The following is a 21,962-nucleotide window of genomic DNA, read 5'->3' as shown; positions in this document are numbered from 1 at the left end:
TTGTTTCACATAACAGGCTGATAAGAACACTCTCTCTTTGTTGTCTGTGAAACTGTCCTTGAACATGGGTACATGGAGTACAGTTAGTGTCTTTTGGGTGCTGACTGTTATACCATTAATAAAAACGTCGATAGAATTAACTACATACATTAATGTTCAAAAATTAGGCAATTGGACACAACAAGGTTTTGAGGAGGTGCATGGCCAGTTGGCTGCAACCTCTCTCATGGCTTTCCAAAATCGTATTGCTGTCGACATGCTCCTGGCTGAAAAAGGAGGAGTATGTGCTATGTTTGGTGAACAATGTTGTACCTTTATTCCCAACAATACAGCCACAGATGGCAGCTTGACTGTCGCCCTGAAAGGGTTACGAACTCTTAATGGCAAAATGAAGAGCCACTCAGGGGTGGATACTTCAATGTGGGACTCTTGGATGGATGCGTTTGGTAAATATAAAACGCTTGTTTCTTCTATACTTGTATCCATCTCTGTTTTTGCTGCAATTCTAGTGCTTTGTGGATGCTGTTGCATTCCATGCATACGGACGCTGACAACCAGGATTATAACCACCGCTATTGATCCACATCCTGCAGATAACGGTCAGATGTTTCCTTTGCTTGCTATTGACGATGCTGACCAAGGATATCTGGATGATGAATAGCATTTAAGCTTTTTGTCACGTCTCTTGTGAGACGTGAAGAGGGGGAATGTAAAACTTTATCTTCTGATAAAGTTTTCCCTATTTTGCCAATTGCAGCATTTAAGCTTTTTTGTTACGTCTCTTGTGAGACGTGAAGAGGGGGAATGTAAAACTTTATCTTCTGATAAAGTTTTCCCTATTTTGCCAATTGCAGCATTTAAGCTTTTGTCACGTCTCTTGTGAGACGTGAAGAGGGGGAAATGTAAAACTTTATCTTCTGATAAAGTTTTCCCTATTTTGCCAATTGCACTATTAAGCTTGTGTCACGTCTCTTGTGAGACGTGAAGAGGGGGAATTAAAACTTTATCTTCTGATAAAGTTTTCCCTATTTTGCCAAATTGCAGCATTTAAGCTTTATGTCACGTCTCTTGTGAGACGTGAAGAGGGGGAATCAAAACTTTATCTTCTGATAAAGTTTTCCCTATTTTGCCAATTACACTGTTAGCTTGTGTCACGTCTTAAGCTTTCCTTCTTTACTGTTACTTGGTCACGTCTCTGGGGAGACGTGAAGAGAGGGATTTGTCGTAGTAAATATATAATGTTATAGCTTGGTCTGACTAAAATCTTGTGCATGACCCATCTTGTGTTGGGCCTTTGTATTTAATACAATGCACAAAAGACTTCTATCTTGTCAGCCTTATCAGCAGGTGGCTATGGACAACACCCACGCCATAGGTCTCTCAGTTCTTCCAACTCACGAGTTCTTGCTCTGAGGACACACACACACACACACACACACACACACACACACACACACACACACACACACACATCATCACTGATAAACACACACACACACACACACACACACACACACCACTGATAAACACACACACACACACACACCACTGTTAAACACACACACACACAAAAACCCCCTTCTCTTAGGCTGAACATCTGAAGACAGAGAACCCGACTCAGAGCCAATGCAACAGTGATACTAACCTGGAGGGGACCTCGCCCAACTCATCAGGACCAATCAGAAGATCAGAACTACTAGAATCAACCTACTTCATTTTATTGTATAAAATGTCAGCACACAATGTTTAGGGGCTCTCTCAGATATCTCCCTACGAGATTGACAAACGGGTCCGTGCACGCGATTCCAGATATCTTTACCTCTGAATAAACTGCCTTATATTATACAATTATCCACCTTGTCCAAAAGTCTCTACTTGGTCTCCGTTCTCCAGTAAACTTGTTTTATCAACAGTACCGATCGCATTGACACTGGCTTAAGCCCCGTTTCCATTGGGACTTTGAAGTCAACCCAGGTTGGGCTGGCCTTGGTGGGCTAGGTCAAATTTCCACTGCCTCCAGAAATGATGTAATGTTGCTAGGTAGCCAACATGTAACTGCAGCTAGCTTTGCTAATGTTGCTAGCTAGCAAGAAGAAGAATTTAATTCACCCTCACCATGCTGTAACTAACGTTACCCCATACTCCTGCCAGTGCCTTACAGACTCAGAGCCATGAATTTAGCTTGCTGACGTTAGCTAGCTAGCTAAATGGTTAGCATCGTCGCTAGCATAACAGACTACTGCAGTACTGCTTGTCCATGTGCTAGCTAACAGCAACAAGCTCAGACGAGCTAGCTAAACGTTGTGTCAGCATCCAGCAGTGATCCGCTTGGTGGTTGCATAGTAACGGCATCACCAGCCCCAATTTTAAGTGCCAGTGAAACGGGGATTGACGGTCTATGGCCATGTCCGAAATCTGTCTTGTCTACTACTAAATTACATACTGTGTACTAATAGCACTACATACTATTTAGAACGTACTGTTTAGTAAAAACGTATGCAGTATGCAACAAATATCAACATACTACTCATTCATACTGAATGCGCTTTCGCCCTTGTTCGCTGCCATTTGTTCCTTCTTTTTTTTTTTGAGCGTATCCCCTATTCTGATTATCAACTGTTGTCAAACACAAGTGAGTGTGAAAATATGATTCTCTTCCTCAGTGTGCAGCGAATTCTACTTGATGAAAAGCGAAATGAGTATGACATCCTGGTATTTAAAGCGTAAAACATTTTAGAAAGGTCACATACTATAAAACGTTCAATTTTCGCATACCCAAAAAGCCTACTATTTAGAACACAAGTATGGATATTCGGACACAGCCTCTTGTCTATGCCCTTACCTGCTCTACAGAGCCGAGGTCTGGTGTATTGCGTACAAACTCCTCAATGGTTCTCTCCACAGAGGCTTTCCTGTCTTGGGCCAGGGCTAGTCTGTTCTCCTCAGCACACACCTGTTCCAGCATGCCTAAGGACAGCTCAGCCAGAGCCAGTCTGACCCGCAACAGCCTCCTCATGGCTGGGAGAGACAGGGGCTGACACTGTGGAAGGTACAGAGGGCAGAAAGAGAGATAGAAAGAGAAAGAAAGAAAGACAGACAGACAGACACATTACAACAACAAGCACACACGCACAGACACCACTGTAAATGCAAATGCAAGAAGTGAAATGTCTTATTGGCCCCAGCTCATTTTTCAACCCAGTACAAGATAGCTTTAAAAGCCTTAGATCTGAATTTGATTTCCTTTATAATGGAAAAGTTTATGAAGAAGATAAATGTATATCGATGTACATCTTCAGACTGAACAAAAGTTACACCTTCATTTACTACGCAATGAAAGGGAAGTTACCAAGAAATAAATGTAGATTGGGTCAAATGAACTCAAATCTTCCGTGACAAACTTTATATGCAATTTCCAGACACTCGTCTGGTTCCACGAGAGTAAATTAATTCATATACACTGCTGGTTTCATATTTGGTTTGTCATTTCCATGTAACTTATTGGGGCAGCAGCACCATCTGCTGAAAGCACAGGGCTACAGACAGTGAATCCTAAATGCAGAATTAGACCTTCAAACTAGATTGTATCTGGCTAACTGGATTCTTCTAGATTTCAGCAGGTGTTTTAATAATGAAGCAAGAGGCTATTTCAATGTCCTTTCATGATTAGATCAAGATGTACTTCAAATATGAACTGAGGTCTGGAGCAAATAGGTGGGTCCACCAGAGGCCACACACGTTCAGTAATGATTTGGCTGAGATCAGTTGCGACCTGTCATTCAGGGCAGGTGGGGCAGAGCCCCACATTTAGCATGTTATTTTGGCATTAATACGTGTCACATATCAGTTTGAAAACATGGTCTCTTTTTTGCTTTCTTGAGTAAGGCAGCTCCCAAATGCAGGGGTTTCAGCCTAGCTCAGTGCTTTCTGTGGTGGTGGGGCAGCCAGCGGAAAATACGGAGCGTATGGGTTGGTAATGTTCTCTAGTTGCGCCGTGATTGGCTCAGTGTTCTGTCACCTGTTTTAGAGAAATGTAATCATCGACTATTGTAAGAGCTTTCATTGTCTGCTTATATGCCCCCTTTATTTATCCTACGGTTCTGACTTGGTGTAAAGGGAGAACACTGTAAGAACGGCCCATGCTGAACAAATAGTTATATTGTCTCTTATCCGCTTGTCGTCCCCTTTTGCCATAGTTTGTACATTTCAATTGTCAGTAGAAACCACATTTGTTTAAGCAAGTCAGCCATATCAGCTATGTTTTTTTAAAAGGCTGAATGAACTGTTTTGCTGCCAGACAAGGCTCCGCTGATAGCCAGGTGTAGCAGTGGTAACTCTGTTGGGACTCTGCAGTTGGGACTCTGCTGTTGGGACAGCTTTATGTAGGCCCTAACAGTTTGTGGGCACCGTTTGTCACCGTTATAGTGCAATTAATGTATTGTTTAGTGTTGTGTTGTGGCTTTGCTGCCATGCATCCCCACATTTTAGTTTTTGTTTGCCCCACCAAGATTTACATGCTAGAATCACCACTGGCTGAGATACCATGGGCAGTAAGAAACCCCAGATTATGGCATTTTTATTGAGCGAGTATTAACAGGCAGATCAGGAGGTTTATCTTCTTTATAGGTATATTTATCTGCTTTATAATGAATGGTTCTCTCCTTTTTAGGAATTCCTTGTTCTATAATAAAATAATCCATTTGGAAAATGTAACAATGTAGATCCCTAGTGAAACAAAGGGCAAAATGAATTCAATAAATAATTTAGCAGCACTGACTTGGACTTGGCAGCCCTGGGTCGACAGGAGTCCAAGCAGCGAATCAGGCTTTCTGACAAGCTATATATGGACTTTTCACAAGCAAATCTCAACCCTGCCAACATGTTCAGTTACTCTCTAAATAGAGTGTAATTTGTTTGCCATCTGCAAATGCTTTCAGTTCCAGGACAGATAGCCAGAACTCTGTTTTGAGGAACTGTAACAGCTGAGCAAAACAGGATTTGCAAATTCCATTACAATGAAGAACACTGCTGAGATATGGTTCCAATAAATGCGTTCTGGCCTACCGAGTGGCGCAGCGGTCTAAGGCACTGCATCGCAGTGTTGTGGCATCACTACAGCCTAGCCTGGGGTTCGATTCCAGGCTGTGTCATTACCGTCCGTTACCGGGAGTCCCATAGGGCGGTGCACAATTGGTCCAGCGTCGGCTGGGTTAGGGGAGGGTTTGGCCAGGGGGGCTTTACTTGGCTCATCGCGCACTAGCAACTCCTTGTGGCGGGCCGGGCGCCTGCAGGCTGACTTCGGTCGTCTGTTGAACGGTGTTTCCTCCGACACATTGGTGCAGCTGGCTTCCGGGTTAAGCGAGCGGGTCATAAAAAGCGCGGTTTGACGGGTGATGTTTCGGAGGACGCATTACTTGACCTTCGCCTCTCCCGAGCCTGTTGGGGAGTTGCAGTAATGAGACAAGATCGTAATCACGAAATTGGTGAAAAAAGGTGGTAAAAATTACAGAATAAATAAAATAAATAAATAAACACTTTCTGTTTCATACACACGTCATCCTTAGATCAGAATCTAACAGAATAACTTGACTCAAGCTGGTGGTGATGTTTAGTAAAATTACAACGGGTTTAAAAATAAGTCCAAAGTATTACCTAAGAGTTTGAACTGTATGGTATGTTCTGTTTGTGAGGTTCTGACTTGAAGGCTGATATTGGGAAGATATACAGTATGTGCTTTACCTCTTGTGATGGGAACAGGCTTTGGGCGTTCAGAACCACATGTTCCTGTGCGGAGACGGCTTGCTGCATGAAGGAGTAGGCATCCAGCAGGTGGCGCCGTTTCCCCTCATTGTCAGTGTGTTTAGCCAGTATCCTACAAAGCAGAACATGCTGTGAATGATTTGAAGCGGACCAACAGAGGAATAGTAGACAGGATGAATGAATGAATGATATTGATCCCAAATTGGATAGATCGTACTATGAGGTGTTGTGGTGATGTCTGACCTCAAAGCATGTGCGTGCTCCAGGAGAGCTTCGGCAGCTTGCTCTCTGTGGCCCAGTCGGAGGAACTCACTGGCGGTCTCTCTCAGGGTGTCACAGGCAGCCATGAGATTCTGCACTGACTGGGTGGACAGAGCCTCACTGGGCTCGACAGGGCTGGCTGCATGCACACGCTCCACCGCCCCTCTGAAAGACAGACATCACAGTGAGTCAGTGACATCTAGAGGTCTGCTTTGGTCACAGCAGAGGGGAGAACACTGTACACCAGGGCTTTTGATCCAACCCTGCAGTACGACACCTGATTCAAATATCAAACTAATCAAGGTGGTGAGTCTGACTCTGGACCATAACGTGATTTCCTGCGGGGCTGGATCGACAGCCTGCACAACTCAGAAGCTCTCCAGGACCGAAGTTGGAGAACACTAACAGCAAGAGCCTTACCTGCTCTCCAGAGACGTGATCAGAAACCTGAGATCAGGACCTCGGTTCCGCCTCTTTTCCAGCATCAATTTCAGGGCTACACAGCCTTGCTTTACTATTTGACTTGCCTGTAACGGGAGAGAGTGGTCACATTGAAAAGGACAAGATTTGCTTCAGAGGAGGTAAATGAGCTTCAATATAATAAAATAGAATAGAACAGAACAGTCTTGACCTTGGTGTCTGTATCCTGGCCCCTCTGGGCCACCGTAGCTGTCACCAGGGCCAGGGTGAGCTTGTACCAGAAGTCCTCGTCACCTCCCATGCCTTGGGCCTTCTCTAGTAGTGCCAAGGCCTGAGAGTGGTTCTGTTCCTTACTGGCCAGGACGGCAAGAGAAAGCAGACTCCTCCCTACTGCAGCCTGATCTCCCAGCTCCTGAGCACACAATATAAGAATAAAACAGAATAAAAGTGAATTGCTTAATAATTGCTTAACTGTTATGACAAGAGCTTCACATACACATAAATAGGAGACACGTTTTTAACCGAAACACAGAAACACTTCACAAAGATGCAGTGGACTACTTAGACAAATAATACCAAACTATTGACAAAATTACTCAAAATGAAAGAACTCACCTTAGCCACCAGATGGGCCTCTGCCAGTAGCTGTCTGGCTGGTTGGTACAGCCCCATACCAAGGCATATCTCAGCCTTATCAAGCCAGATATCCTGACTACACAGATCCCCACACTGTTTCCCAGACAGACGGATGTGGTCAACCTCAGACTTCTGTAAATGGAGAAATGGACAAAGGCAGCATTGTCAGAATTCTGATCCCTCAATTCTATTCAATCCCCAGGCCCTGCACCTCATGGAAAATATGGAATTATGGAATGAACTCAATAGGTTAGGTCTGAAGATACTGTAAATCTAAAGGATTGTTCATGGGCTACAGATCTCTGGTTAAGGCAATGAGAAATTACAACCATTAATAATGCTCGCAAGATTGACATGAGTGATGGCCATATGAAATTTTATGATGCAACTAATTAAACTCTCATGAACCTGTGATAATGATGTGATATGAGTTTCACATTATGATAGTGCAGTTAGGACATACATCCCTGTCTGCGTTTGACTGTAATCCACCTGTGCTGCTTGCCAATCATGCTTTCAACTATAATAAAAGTATAATCAAACTAAGAACTAGTACAGTTATTCATTTCAGGGGTCATTTCGCTTTCTTTCTCTTAAATTCTAGGTCTATAAACACTTGCAGTGATAATACACCTTGTATGGTACAGAGATTTAGTCTCTCCTGCTTGGTCATTTCAGCTATGGCGCTTTGAAACTAACCTCATTGTCAGTTTTGCAATTATAATCCATATACAGGCTGTTTCTCTCTCTTTGTAAAGCTATAGCTTTGCGACACCTGCAATGAAATAATGAATGTACAGGAGATCAAAACAGGACAAAACACTAGTAACAGAGTAAGAGTAAACACTACAGATCCAATACAAATTAGTATTCAGTATGTACAGCAGCTGGTGGGAAAGAGTGGGGCACACATACTCCATTTGTTCCTGCTCATGGATACCAGTCAGGCTCAGGAGCTTCTCGTGGTACACTGTAGATGTCTCCATAACCAGCTGAGAACAGCTCCTCACAATTCTAAAACGTTAGAATAAGGAAATAAATGAGAAAACTATTAGGTAATATTTCACAATAAATCAATGATTCTGCAATGGGCAGGATTTGGACAACACATTGACATAAATGTTGAAAACCTTTCATATTGAATGTTTAGCTCTATACCGTTTTTCAATAATTGACAAGACAAAAGTAAAAGCAGTAGCCTTAACTAACATACTCTGAGTATACCAAACATTAGGACCTCCTTCCTAATATTGAGTTTAACATTTTTTGTCTTGCCTATTCACCCTCTGAATGGCACACATACTGTACACAATCTCAATTGTCTCAAGGCTTAGAAATCCTTCCTTAACCCGTCTCCTCCCCTTCATCTACACTGATTGAAGTGGATTTAACAAATGACATAAATAATGGATCCTAGCTTTCGCCTGGATTCACCTGGTGGTCACTCTGTCATAGAAAGAGCAGGTGTTCTTCATGTTTTGCATGCACAGTTTCCTGGACACATATTAAGCCTAGTCCTGGACTAAAAAGCAAGGTAGATGGAGAATCTCCATTGAAAGTGCTTTTTAGTCCAGTATTAGCCTGGTATCTGGTAAAACGCCCCAGAGACTATTTCCAGTGAAAGTAGCAGTATTGCACCTGTGCACACACAGAAAGAATAAACTCTTGACGCCATATTGGCGTGCTTCACCTGAGACGGTAGAGGTCAGAGAGGCTCCTTCTGTCCAGCAGGTCATGGGCAATGACCTCAGCCAGGTGCAGTATGGGAAGAGTCAGGTGGGTGAGAGAGCGAGACTGCAGCTCTTTTACCAGAAGGTCCAGGAAGAACAGGCTCTGAGTCTGTAGTCACCCAGACACAGGGAGAAAAGGAAGTAAATACATTACTTAATCATGACTCTTTTGTTTCATTAACATCCTGCCTTTGTAATTAGTAATTGAATAAGTAGTTAAAGTGCAGGACAGTGGTTAAAGTTGATGTGTAGAACGTGTAGGACAAACTTTGAGCCATAGACAATAAGAACTTGTCTGTGGTGATACAGCTTGTGGAACAGAACAGAGAAAAAAATGCACTACAGTACAGCCTGATATCACATGAAGTGTTGGACTGGTCATCATTTAGCATATTTGACACTGTGTAGGACTGCACCATCTGAGCATGTTCTCATTTAATTTGTATGATTACCAAGCATAATTGTGTCACATAATACTATCATACTGTAGTGGCATAAGATAAATCAATCACATTTTACATTTACATTTTAGTCATTTAGCAGACGCTCTTATCCAGAGCGACTTACAGTTAGTGAGTGCATACAGTTTCATACTGGTCTCCTGTGGGAATCGAACCCACAACCCTGGCATTGCAAGCTCTACCAACTGAGCTACACGGGATTATCAAAACACGTCTTTAATTTAAGCTTAATTTAATACACTTATTTTTCATCTCAACATTCTGATTTGCAACACAACATCCAACAAACAAATTATGACTTGTCAAGACGAGGATCAATATCTTGTCGATGTTTCCGGCTTTCAAGCCTTCGACCCTGAGCCGCCACGGCCAATTGAAACAGTCCCTGTTCCGATAATGACTCAAGGACATATTCATTAGGGACCAAAAGGAAGAAAACAGACTGAAATAGGGACAGACTACCTGAACTTGTCCATTTTCCGTTGCAAAACGTTTTGCTACGGTGTGCCCTAATGAATATGGCCCCATTGAGCTCTATGACAGAGGCAGTAAGAGAGAGCTTAGTGGTGCCTGCCTGTTTGCTGATGCTGCGTTTGTTGATGCAGTGGGGGCTGGTGTCGAATCTGAAGGCCTGGCGGACCTCCTCGGGACAGTCGAACTGTGCCCACTCCTCTGGGCTGGAGGGCAACACATCATCCTGTGGCCTCCGGGCTTTGGGCTTCTCCTCAATAGGGGGTGGCTGTTTAAACACAGAAAAGCTCTGGTATTCCTTGGCATAATATTCATTCCTAATTGCTTTCAGCTGGCAAAAGTGTACAATTTAACTGTACAAATACTGTAAACTGCACATTGGCAAGACTGTACAATGGTAAAATAACATATCGTATTATTCATTACTTGTCATTTGCAATGCTATACAATGAGAAAACAACTAAAAATAGCCATGGACTTCTCTCAAGAAGTCTGTCTGGGTGGTCAGGTCTACCTCTTTAGACTTTTTGCCTTTGTCCTTCTCCTTATCTTTGTCTTTTTTGGCTGTTGCAGAGGGACATGGCCGGGACGCTGGGACTAGAGGATTCTTCATCATCTCCCTGATTACCTCACGTGCAGTTGCCATGGACACCTGCGATGGGAGTGCACTGCTATCACTCGTCGTTTTGTTAAACGTAAATAAAAAAACAACAACTGAGAAACCATTTTGTGGCTTATACTGTATGCATCTGCTGGTATAAAACATAGTGAAATTACTGGATCGTGTTCAGTAGGCATGAAACGTAAAAGGTACTATCTGAACCTGTTGTCTATTACAAAATGTTTTGCTACGGTGTGCCCTCATGAACACAACTTAGGTGTGGTCGCTTTTAAAGGAGTCCCTACCTGCCAGATCTGCAGCACTAGGCTATAGGCCCTGAGTAGGTTCTGTTGGTGGTGGGGGGATGCCCTGTCCCCCATGGCGGCCAGCAGAGTGTGTGCTCTGACCAGGCTGTCCAGACGCCTCACCTCCCGGAGGTCAGAGAGACAGGGCCCAGACACCACCCCCTGCACCCCGATGTGGGACTGAACCTTCACTGGTATCAGCAATGTCCCTTCTCCCGACTCATCTGTAAGGAAGGAGGATACACACATAGGCCCCGATTCAGACTTAAGAAATGTACGCCTTCTTCTGCACGCCTTTCCTACGCACTTCTCAGTAGTTGGTATTCAGACTTACCTTATGCAGGTGCGTAACAGGCTTTGTAGGCATGGTTCCTTTGCACGCACCAAATAAATGTAATTCAACATCTGAAAACCCTCCCACTTGCCAACAGATTTTCTTGTGGAGTTTTCCTTCAATAGGTTTTTCAGTACATTTATCTAAAGCCATCCCTTTAAATGTGGGTACCTCTAGTTTGAATTTTCTCGACAGACTCACTAGAATATATGGAGAGAACGGTTCAGAATATTAGGGATCAATGAAAGAAAGCCATGTAAGCCTAAATACACGCATATTCGTCTCCTTTTCAGCATCAATTGGTAGATTTAAAAATATTCTGATCTTGTATATTATTTAGGGTTAGAAAGTATTTATGAATGAATAAGATTTGGAGAGCTTTACGCAGTAAATATATTGGTGAATCAAAAATACAGTGGTTTGATTCATCCTGAAGTTGCCATATTCAATTGTTCAATACATTAAATATTGGAAGGTCAGCGTACAATAGGGGTTGAACAGTAGTCATATAAATCTACCCTAATAATCCTCACTAATCATGGAACTGTGATGACAACGGTCATCATGAACCATGCACTATGCTCCAGGTTTAAACTGCTATGTATGGTCTGCGTTCCATAATGACTCAAATAGGCTACATGTCCCAAATTATTGCACAACTTGTAATACATTAGCCTAATATGATCCACTATTGCTAGCAATACGTGACAGAGGAAATAAAGGTAAACTAACGATGTAATGGAATCATGCAAAATGTAAGGAAACTAACAAAAGTGAGAGTAATAAATGTATGTAGGGTTACTGACGGTGGCTACCGATAGTGGCTAATATTTAACACCATACTTTTTAAATACAGTGAAAAGTCTGGCCATAATTAAAACATTTTAGAAATCATATAAATCAACTTGGTAGGTTTGGCGCTATAGGCCTACTGTCATTTGCACATGGCTACAGAAGCCTATAGCTTTGGTCTCCAAATGTCATCCTTACAAGTTATAAGGCCACCATTTCATAAACTTCACTGTGGAAAAGGTGATATGTTGATATGCTTCAGTTTGCTGCCATATGACTGGTTTCACATTTGTCTCCAGCAATCATAAGGTAAAATAGATCTTAAACAATTGTAATTTATATTTACAATCCCCTTATCCAAACGGCTTACTCATTTACCTAGCTCTTATCAATTTGTAAATTACAGTGCATGTGGAATGGTGTTATTTCTATCAGAAAAAAATAAGTAGATGTTGTTCCACAGGTTGCTCGACCTTAATCATAATTTCATCGCGAGTAAAGGTGGTGGAATTATGAGGGAATAAAGTAAAGGTCAGAATACGGCGTATCTGTAGACACACCTCCACCACACCTTCATTTCTTAGATCTCCACCCCAAACTAATAGCAGGTGAATAGGATGCTATTCTCATTACATTTACATTTTAGTCATTTAGCAGACGCTCTTATCCAGAGCGACTTATAGAAGCAATTAGGGTTAAGTGCCTTGCTCAAGGGAACATCGACAGATTTTTCACCTAGTTGGCTCGGGGATTAGAACCAGCGACCTTTCGGTTACTGGCACAACGCTCTTACCCACTAAGCTACCTGCCGCCCTATTCTCATGCTTAAGTTCAAGGTCAGAATACGCATAGAGAGAAAAGTGCATATAAAGGGAACTACGTTCCAGTTACGCATGCTTAACTCGGGTCGGAATTCCCCACATACTGTACACCTGGGTTCAAACACTATTTTAAATCTTTAAAATACTTTCCCATTTGCTCTGGCCTGTCTGTAGTGCTAGAGTGGCAGGGTTGCAGTTTTGAGACTATTATCTTGGGTCCAAGCAAGCTCAATCAACCTCTGCTAAAATATTTGAAAACATTTGAAATAGTATTTGAACCCAAGTCCGGTGTACATGTACAAGCACACACACACAGCATTCAACATACATGTGTAGACTCATCCTAAGAGAAATCAGTACCTCGTTGGGAATTCTCTCTCCTCGCCGGTTCTTTCAGTTTGCTTCCCTTGGAACCAATCTTCTCTATTAATTGAAATTAAAATTAAAAATTAAATTGTTTACTATTCTTCAGTAACTTAACAGACCTTTACATAGCAATCATACAAACACATAACAATGACAAGAAACATACCATTGCTCTCTTCCTGGTCTGTGATCATGTGCAGGAGGATGTCGATAGCCCACTGTATCTGGTGCTGGGCGTCAGCCAGGGGAAAGTTCTGACAGTACAGCCACTCCCCAAACTCCAACAGGTAATCCACCTTCTGCCACTGACTCTTCACACTCTACACAAACACAACAAACCAATAAGGTTCACCCATTCATAGCTACAGCATAAGCAGTGCACAGAGCCTGGCTGCAATAGCACTAAGCTTCCACTAGATGCTGCTAGAGTCCCTTAGCTCAATAGCGCCACTTGGATTCAGACCTGGCAAGGAAGTGCTGCAATCTTTCACACTTCGAAGAGCACACTGAATAACTGTATGTGTATGTATGTAAAGTAATCAACAGTGAAAATGCAAAATTGAATGTGTATGTGTGTGGTGTAGGTGTGTTTGTACATGAATGTGTCTTCACGTGTGTATATGTTTGTGCATGTGTGTGTGAATGTGTCTGTGTTAGCAGAGGTGTGCCAACGAAAGGTTGCTTGTTCGATTCCCAGAGCCGGCAAGGTGGGAAAATATGCTGTTCTGCCCTTGAGCAAGCCAGCTAACCCCCTCAACAACTGCTCCCTGGGCTCCGATGACGTGGACCTAGATTAAGGCAGCCCCCCGCACCTCTCTGATTCAGAGGGGTTGGGTTAAATGCGGAAGACACATTTCGGTTGAATGTATTCAGTTGTGCAACTGACTAGATATCCCCTTTCCCTTTCCCTACCAGTAAAGAGGTAATGGCATTCTGGTAGCAGGCCAACTGCTGCAGCATCTCCCCAGAACACAGCGCCACTCGGTGCCACATGTGGGAGCAGTAGAGTTCCCCTTCATCCCGGAACTTCTGCATGTCCATCACCACACTCTCCCCCAGCCGGGCCCTCACCAGTACCCGGTGCTTGAACAGGAGCCTAGGGCACAGTCAGGGAGAGGACAAGCACAGTTTCACATTCTCATGCCCTTTTCACACCATCGTGCCAACCCAAACCATACTGGCTCAGACATTTTCTTTTCACATTGTCATTTCCAGTAACTATGTGGATCTGTAACCAGGCCAGCACAGTACAGCTTATCTTGGCTCAGTAGTGTGAAAAGGGTATCACATTCTCACACATGGGTAACTCCACAGAAATGTGATCGTGATAATGGCCATGAAAAAGTTAAGTTTCATATTTCCTTTTCAAACATTGAAAAACTTGTGTGATGCTTTATTAAGGGCATCTCCTCCGGCTAAACCAGGGGTGTCAAACATACGGCCCGCGGGCCGGATCAGGCCCGCAAACGGGTTTAATCCGGCCCGCGAGATGATTTAGAAAAAAATAATTTTTTTTTTTTTTTTAAGTATAAAAATGCGCTGCAATTTTTCAATAAAATAAACTGCTGTTCCAATTGAGTCCACTGGATGGCGCAATAGCAATTGTGTTAAGCAAGCAAACTGTTTATACCGGGGCAGAGCAAGTAGGTCAAGCACGTGCAGCCAATGAGCTACTTTGTTTTGCCCGCGATATTTATTACGGCTTCTACTTTTAACATTATGTGCTTTGGCACCCTCATTGCCCCAATATGTCTTTGGCACCCTCATTGCCCCAATTGGCGGGTCTGAAGAAACAGCAGTCTGTGTTTACTCACAGCCGAGACATCAGTGACGCTGCAGTGAAAGCTAGCTACCTCATTGCTAATGAAATCGCAGTGGCTTCAAAACCATTTAGTGAGGGTGAATTTGTAAAAACATGCATGATGAAGGCAGCGGAGATTGTGTGCCCTGAAAAGCGGCAGGCTTTTGCAAATATCAGCCTGACAAGAAACACAGTTGCAGACAGGATTTCCGATCTTTCAGTGGATTTGGACAGCCAGTTGAAGCAAAAAGTAAAGTCATTTATTGCGTTTTCGGTTGCAATTGATGAAAGCACGGACATTACAGATGTTGCACAACTGGCCATTTTTTCATCCGCTGGAGTTGATGACACATTGACCGTCACCGAGGAGTTCGTGCAGTTGGTGCCGATGACAGATACAACGACAGCAGCTGATATTTTTACCGCGACTCGTCGGGCGCGCTGGACAGGGTCGGAGTGGACTGGTCCCGCGCTGTCAGCCTGGCTACAGATGGTGCGCCCTCAATGATCGGGAAAAAAGCAGGCGTTGTGACAAAGTTCAGAGAGAAAGTGCAATCTGCAAATGGAGGACGTGATTTTTTGACTTTTCACTGTATTTTGCACCAGGAGGCTTTGTGTTGCAAGTCATTAAAGATGGATAACGTCATGAAGGTGGTCATCCAAACTGTTAATTTCATCCGATCCAGAAGCCTGAATCACCGTCAGTTTGACAGCCTTCTCAGAGAGAAAGACCACATCTATGGCCTGCCATACCACACTGAGGTAAGATGGTTAAGCCGAGGTGCTGTGCTGAGGCGTTTCTTTGATTTACGAGAAGAAATTGAACAGTTCATGGAAGAAAAGGGCAAACCAGTGTTAGAATTTCATTCCGCAGAATGGATGCCGGACCTTGCATTTATGGTGGATGTTACAGAGCACGTGAATAACTTGAACAAACAGCTGGTTGTCACGCAGTATTATGACAGCATACGTTCTTTCAAGTTGAAGCTGTCATTGTGGGAGACGCAACTTGCCGGTGGTGATGCAGCTCACTTCCCCTGTCTGAAAAATGTGTGCGCGACCCAACATGTGGCAGACATGAAGCGGTTCAAAGATAAAATAACTGGACTGTTACGGGAGTTTGAGCAACGCTTTCAGATTTATGTTTATATGTTTTTATGTTGATGTGCTATTGTTTTTAATTTATTTTATTTTATTTGTATATTTAACCTATTCTTGACTCTGTGGTTCTTGCACTTGTTTGGGGAACAGGATTTCATTATTTTTATCTACATTTCTGCCTGATAAATGACACCCTGATATAGTTCTGTGATCTGTGAAACAGTTCTGTTAATCACTGAGGCATTGTGTGTTTGTGTGTTCTTTTTCTTTAGAATTTTCAAATAAACTTGACGTGTTTTATGATTAATAGTGATGTTGTGCTCGTACTATTTTGGACACACTGTCCTCAGGCTCCAGCTTTATGTTGTATGTTGATCGTATTAAAACAAAGAAAACAATCTGAAGTTGTTGTTTTTAAGTTATATATACCATGATTTTTCCGGTCCGGCCCACTTGGGAATAGATTTTCCTCCATGTGGCCCCTGAGCTAAAATGAGTTTGACACCCCTGGGCTAAACTGTCAAGACCTAATGTTTTCATAACTAAGGATTTTACACTCTGAACAGCCCTCGCAAAAGCTGAAACAAACCACACACAAAAAACTAAATCATTTAAGAAGTAGATTTTACAAATCAAACATTTTAAGTTATACTCATTCACCCAATAAGGGTCAGGCTTTTTTGCTGAGGCTTCCATAATGATGGAATTGCCCATATCCAAAATATGACATTTCATAAAACACACATCTACCCACATACTTACTTATAACGTCATATTCATATCAAGGCATATTAACATGCACTCATGCATACAGCATGCGCATGCATACAAATAAGCACACAGAAATGTGATGACGCCAGTGATAGGAAAGGTAAACAAAGTTACAGACACATGCATACGCACACATTGTGATCTTGTTGTATGGTGGTATTAAACATTTTGTATTGTAGATATGTAGCAGTGTAATAATGTTATATGATGTTCTGTTTTATCTTTTGTTTTATATGTAATGTAAGTGCTTTAATATGTTTGGACCCCAGGAAGAGTAATAGGCAGGAGCTAATGGGGATCCCTAATAAATACAAAAATACAAATAGAAGTCTGCAGTCCTGTATAACCTTTTCCCTCTCTCTCCACCCTCCCTGCTCTCCTTTCACCCGTTCTCTCCTAGTGTCAGTGTAGTACTCACAGCCTTTAACCTCTTCCATCTCTCTCCCTTTCCTCCTGGCCTTCCCCCTTTCTATCTCCCTTATTTCCACCATCATTTCTCTCCAGCACTCACAGCCTGTGTCTGGTGCGGGGCATGTCTCTGATAGCCTGCTCCAGCAGCGTCAGAGCTCCTGTCCAATCTGAGCTGTCTGCGTGGATGTGGAACAGCAGGCCGTACATGGCTGCTCTCAGGGTCAGATCATCCTCAGGGCTGCCCGTGCCTACACACGCACACACAGACAGAGACGCACACACACAAACACGGTCATAGATAAACCCACACACGCACACATGCAAACACAAATGCACAGACACACACACAGAAAGAAAGGAATAGATACTGAGAATACAAATTCATTTGGATTCCATAGCTAGAGTGTATAGAGAGTGAATAGGTTGGGTAACTGAGAACTTCAGGAAAAGGCAATACTCTATGTGACTGCTTGGATGTAAATGCCACAGATCTAATGGCCTACTGGTGTGCGTGGGAATGTGACTTCATCTATCATGTCTACTAGTGGTGTTTGAGAATGATACAGCACGAGATAGGCCGTTTTGGAAATAAATGAATAAGCAGGCTTATGGAATTAAAGTCATAAACAAGATTATAGAATAAAAAGTAGTAGTTAGCTGTGAAACAGCAGTCAAAGGTTTGTGCGGTATGAGCATTTGAAGTTTTTGTGTGGAATCACTTGAGGCTTCCAGCGGTGAGGTCACAGAGGGCATCACAGTCAGGGTAGACCATCCCTTCTCTTCCCCCTGCTTAAACCACCAGAGAAAATTTATCATACACATGAACACTTCAAACCCCACTAGATTGAATAGGAGTAATTTTACAGTGACAGCACCAATGATACACATACTGTACAGAAGCCAGTTGGGAGAGGGGCTCGTACCAGAGAAACACGATAGGAGTTTGCTATAAAACTAGATCTGGGACCAGGCTAGTTCGAGATGGGGTTCTTACAGTTGGGTCTTTCTTGCTGGTGTGGACCAGGGCTTTCAGGATCTTCTCTAGAGGCTGTCGGAGCTGCTGTCTCTCCAGTGAGGTCTCAGTCAGGGGCAGGCAGTTGTTCCAGTAGTGGCGCGCTGTAGCCATACACAGGACAGAGTTACCTGCCCGCTCCGCATAGCTGAAGAAGAGAGAAAGCATTGGTTGTTATGGCACAAATGGATATGAAGAGGGTTGAAATGGAGAGAAACATAAAGAGGAGAGAGAGAGAGAGAGAGAGAGAGAGAGAGAGAGAGAGAGAGAGAGAGAGAGAGAAAGCGAGAGAGAAAGAGACGTAGGGGAGACAAAAAGAGAACAAAGTGATGAGCAAACTATTGTTTAGGAATTACAGAAAACAGAAACTAACCTGACACTGGACTGGAGCATCTGCAAGGCTTCTCTGTAACTGTGAGGATGTCCATTTGACTTGTGGACCATGCTCAATCCTCTTAGACATGCAGCATTGCTCAACATCTCCTCCACGGCTGACTGGCTGTACCTTGAAAAGGTCAAACATTATATTATTAAATAAGCAGACAAATATGTAGTTCAGATAATCAGTCAGCCAGTCAGAAATTTGACAAAATGTCACTGCTACAGTAATGTAGACATTGACAGTCACCATTTTTTAGAATGACTGATTGTCAGAACCCTACAAAGAGTGGGACCTTAAAGCCTTGAAGATAACCATTTACTGAAGTAATTCAATGATAGTATATTGCACATTGTTGTAACATAAAATTATTACTGCTCACATGGCCGTGAGTATATTGTAATGTTATCTTGTGGACACTACTGTGGGTGTCATTTGCACCTCATCTTGCTATGTAACCAAACACGTGATCCCATCCCATATTTTTATTGAAAGGCAAATTGACCGAAATGGGTAGATATCAGGTAAAACATACAGGGAAGATCTGACCATTTCAGCCTTGATAAAACTGATGGAATCAAAGTCACCATAGTAACCAACACCTACAGAGCATAGGCCATGACCTTCAACCTCTGAGCTGCAGCGGCCTCCAGCTGCAGTGCATTGTGGCTGCAGGTCATGACCAGGTTGTGGTCTTGGGCCTGGTGAGAGAAGCAAGCCAGGTGTGTCCACACCTGCAGCTCGACCACAGGGTCACTCCACTTGCAGTCTGATGCCATGCGGACCAGCTAGAGGAGAGGATGGAGAGAGGAGAGGAGAGGGGAGGAGAAAGGAGAGGAAAATAGTAGGGAAGGAGGAGAAGGGGAGGGAGATGAGGGAGAAAGAGGCAATGAGTGCTCTGTCCTCTGGATCCCTAGAACTGGGGTTTAATGATGCAAGAATGCAGGACTGAAATGCATACAGTCCTACAGGGCTAGGAAATTAAAACAAACAAATCAAATAAGATGTTAATTTGAGGAAGCATTTTTGACCAAACTCACAGACATAGACATGGACAAATGCTCTGATTACCAGTACGGTCTCAAGGCCCCTGTTGTCGCCTGGCCAAAAAATAAGTAAGAACAAACACACTTGAGAGACACTCTGCTCTAAAGGCATCCGTTTCCACCTGGCCAAGAAAGCAGGACCTACCGTAGAGAGACTAGGGACAGAGAACTCTATATGCCTGGGGTGACTGTTGCATAGCAGCATTTCCACTCCAACCAGCACACGTGTCATGGCTGACACTGCCTCATTCTTACACTGGAAAGACAAACAGAGATACAACTGAATATTTCATCACAATGGTACCGTGGCTTACCAGTCAAAACCATAGACATTTATTAACAATGCTATCTCTGACAGGCACAATCATACATGTACAGTATATCAATGAGACTGACATTTGAAATGAATAAATGATTCACTATCCCGTTGTGATACTGTTACTGAGTTAAATCAATGATTTTTACTGTATATAGACGGTGATGAATCATATTTCTTCTCACATTAACATTGCACTGACACAGAGTTTGGGGGAATAACGACATTTTGTAATTGTACATTTTAGTCATTTAGCAGATGCTCTTATCCAGAGTGACCTACAGTTAGTGCATTCATCTTAAGATAGCTAGGTGAGACAACCACATCTCAGTTATAGTAAGAAACATTTTCCTCAAAGTAGCTATCAGCAAAGCCAGTGCTAGCAGGAAAAAGTCAAGTGCAAGTTTTAGTTTAAGAAAGGCAAGGGTGTTAGTTAGTTGTGTTTTGTGTGTGGGGGAATTAAGATGTTTTCAAAAGATGGGCAGGTACTCTGCTGTCCTTCAGATCCACCAGGGGAAATTCATTTGGTCATGTGCTTAAAAAGACGGTACATAAAACATGAAAACACAGAACCTACACTATAGAATTAATTAAAAGTGCTATAGCTACACATTTAAAGTGAAAGTGCAATTTGCTATATACTCTAGGGACCAAAAAACTATCTATTATACAGCTTAATGGCTGTTGGAATAAAAGAGTCCCCATATTTGAAGAAGTCTCTTTCCCCTTGTCCGGCTGCTGCTATGACTGAGTTTTGAGTGAAGGGGATGAGAGTCAGGAGGAAGCTAGTTCCACCATTGGGGTGCCAGGACAGAGAAAAGCTTTGACTGGGCTGAGCGGGAGCTGGCCTCCCGTAGGGGTGGGAGGGCCAAGAGACCAGAGGTGGCAGAACTGAGTGCTTGGGTTGGGGTGTAGGGTTTGAGCATAGCCTGAAGGTAGGGAAGGGCAGTTTCCCTTGCTGCTCCGTAGGCAAGCACCAGGGTCTTGAAGCGGATGCGAGCTTCGACTGGAAGCCAGTGGAGTGTGCGGAGAAGCGGGGTGAGATGGGAGAACTTGGGAAGGTTGAACACCAGGCGGGCTGTGGCGTTGCAGGGATTTGATGGCACAAGCGGGGAGCCCAGCCAACAGAGAGTTGCAGTAGTCCAGAAGGGAGATGACGAGTGCCTGGATTAGGACATGTGGCGCTTCCTGTGCGAGGTAGGGTTGTACTCTGGATATTGTAGAGCATGAACCTGCAGGAGGGAGTCAATGCTTTGATGTTTGTGGAGAACGACAGGGTTGTCCAGGGTCAAGCCAAGGTTATTTGCACTGTGGGAGGGAGACACCGTGGAGTTGTCAACTGTGATGGAGAGGTCTTGGAACGGGCAGGCCTTCCACAAGAGGAACAGCAGCTCCGTCTTGACGAGGTTGAGCTTGAGGTGGTGGGCCGACAGCCAGGCAGATTCATAAACAGCTTATCATAGTGACTAACTTGACTGAGTGAGCATGTTTTTATTTGATTTTATCTAACATTTATTTAACCAGGAAGTCCCATTGAGGACAGAAAACCTATTTCCAAAGGGAGACCTGGAACGTTATGTTACTGTACCTCATCGTCAATGTCTAGCTTCTGTCCAATCTGCTGCTGGAGGAGCCTCTTGGTCCACACCCACGTAGAAATGACCTGTTTCCTCGCTGCGATAGGGACGCTCTCTCCCGGCACATTGCCATTAGACAGGTGCAGTGCATAGTCACACAGCTAAAAGTCCATAAAGTGGGGGAAATAAAAGTTAGCATAGTAACCATAGCAGCATAAGGGTTACATTTACATTTTAGTCATTTAGCAGACACTCTTATCCAGAGCGACTGACAGGAGCAATTAGGGTTAAGTGCCTTGCTGAAGGGCACAGACAGATTTTTCACTTAGTCGGCTCGGGGATTCGAACTAGCGACCTTTCGGTTACTGGCCCAACACTCTTAACCGCTAGGCTGCCTGATAAGCAAAAGGTTTAAATTGTTTGCATAACAATAGCAATTAGCAAAGTAACCAACCAAACCATGTGAATCTGCACAAGACACTTTTCGAATCAACATACACCCACAACCTTGGGACTCCATAGCCAGGGCTTTCAGTTTCACATATGACAGTATCTAGAGAAAATCCATTGCGTAATCTGAGTTTGTTTAA

The 21,962-nt window shown here is 43.3% G+C and overlaps 1 protein-coding gene across 4 annotated transcripts in view; it reads right to left on the bottom strand.

The window, feature by feature from the left end:
• LOC121569219 (cilia- and flagella-associated protein 46) overlaps positions 1-21,962 on the bottom strand; it is a 105,892-nt gene that overhangs the window by 47,402 nt on the left and 36,528 nt on the right. For 3 of the 4 annotated variants that reach the window (XM_041879994.1, XM_041880023.1, XM_041880005.1), the window contains exons 20-41: positions 21,384-21,533; positions 19,625-19,735; positions 19,040-19,221; positions 18,428-18,559; positions 18,037-18,202; positions 17,762-17,831; positions 17,143-17,290; positions 13,871-14,054; positions 13,125-13,278; positions 12,953-13,015; positions 10,646-10,869; positions 10,254-10,391; positions 9,843-10,007; positions 8,768-8,916; positions 7,993-8,091; positions 7,777-7,852; positions 7,057-7,209; positions 6,653-6,853; positions 6,442-6,548; positions 6,004-6,186; positions 5,740-5,872; positions 2,843-3,040 (exon numbers count right to left, since the gene is read on the bottom strand). In XM_041879994.1, the coding sequence (XP_041735928.1) occupies positions 2,843-3,040; positions 5,740-5,872; positions 6,004-6,186; positions 6,442-6,548; positions 6,653-6,853; positions 7,057-7,209; positions 7,777-7,852; positions 7,993-8,091; positions 8,768-8,916; positions 9,843-10,007; positions 10,254-10,391; positions 10,646-10,869; positions 12,953-13,015; positions 13,125-13,278; positions 13,871-14,054; positions 17,143-17,290; positions 17,762-17,831; positions 18,037-18,202; positions 18,428-18,559; positions 19,040-19,221; positions 19,625-19,735; positions 21,384-21,533 (3,186 nt within the window). The remainder of the gene's footprint in view (positions 1-2,842; positions 3,041-5,739; positions 5,873-6,003; positions 6,187-6,441; positions 6,549-6,652; positions 6,854-7,056; positions 7,210-7,776; positions 7,853-7,992; positions 8,092-8,767; positions 8,917-9,842; positions 10,008-10,253; positions 10,392-10,645; positions 10,870-12,952; positions 13,016-13,124; positions 13,279-13,870; positions 14,055-17,142; positions 17,291-17,761; positions 17,832-18,036; positions 18,203-18,427; positions 18,560-19,039; positions 19,222-19,624; positions 19,736-21,383; positions 21,534-21,962) is intronic. The other variant, XM_041880013.1, reaches the window with a different exon arrangement.

The sequence above is a fragment of the Coregonus clupeaformis genome, chromosome 1 (genome assembly GCF_020615455.1).
Source record: "Coregonus clupeaformis isolate EN_2021a chromosome 1, ASM2061545v1, whole genome shotgun sequence".
Lineage (NCBI taxonomy): Eukaryota > Metazoa > Chordata > Actinopteri > Salmoniformes > Salmonidae > Coregonus > Coregonus clupeaformis.
Note: the sequence above shows the minus strand (reverse complement) of the source record. Positions and strands in the feature narration are given on the sequence as shown.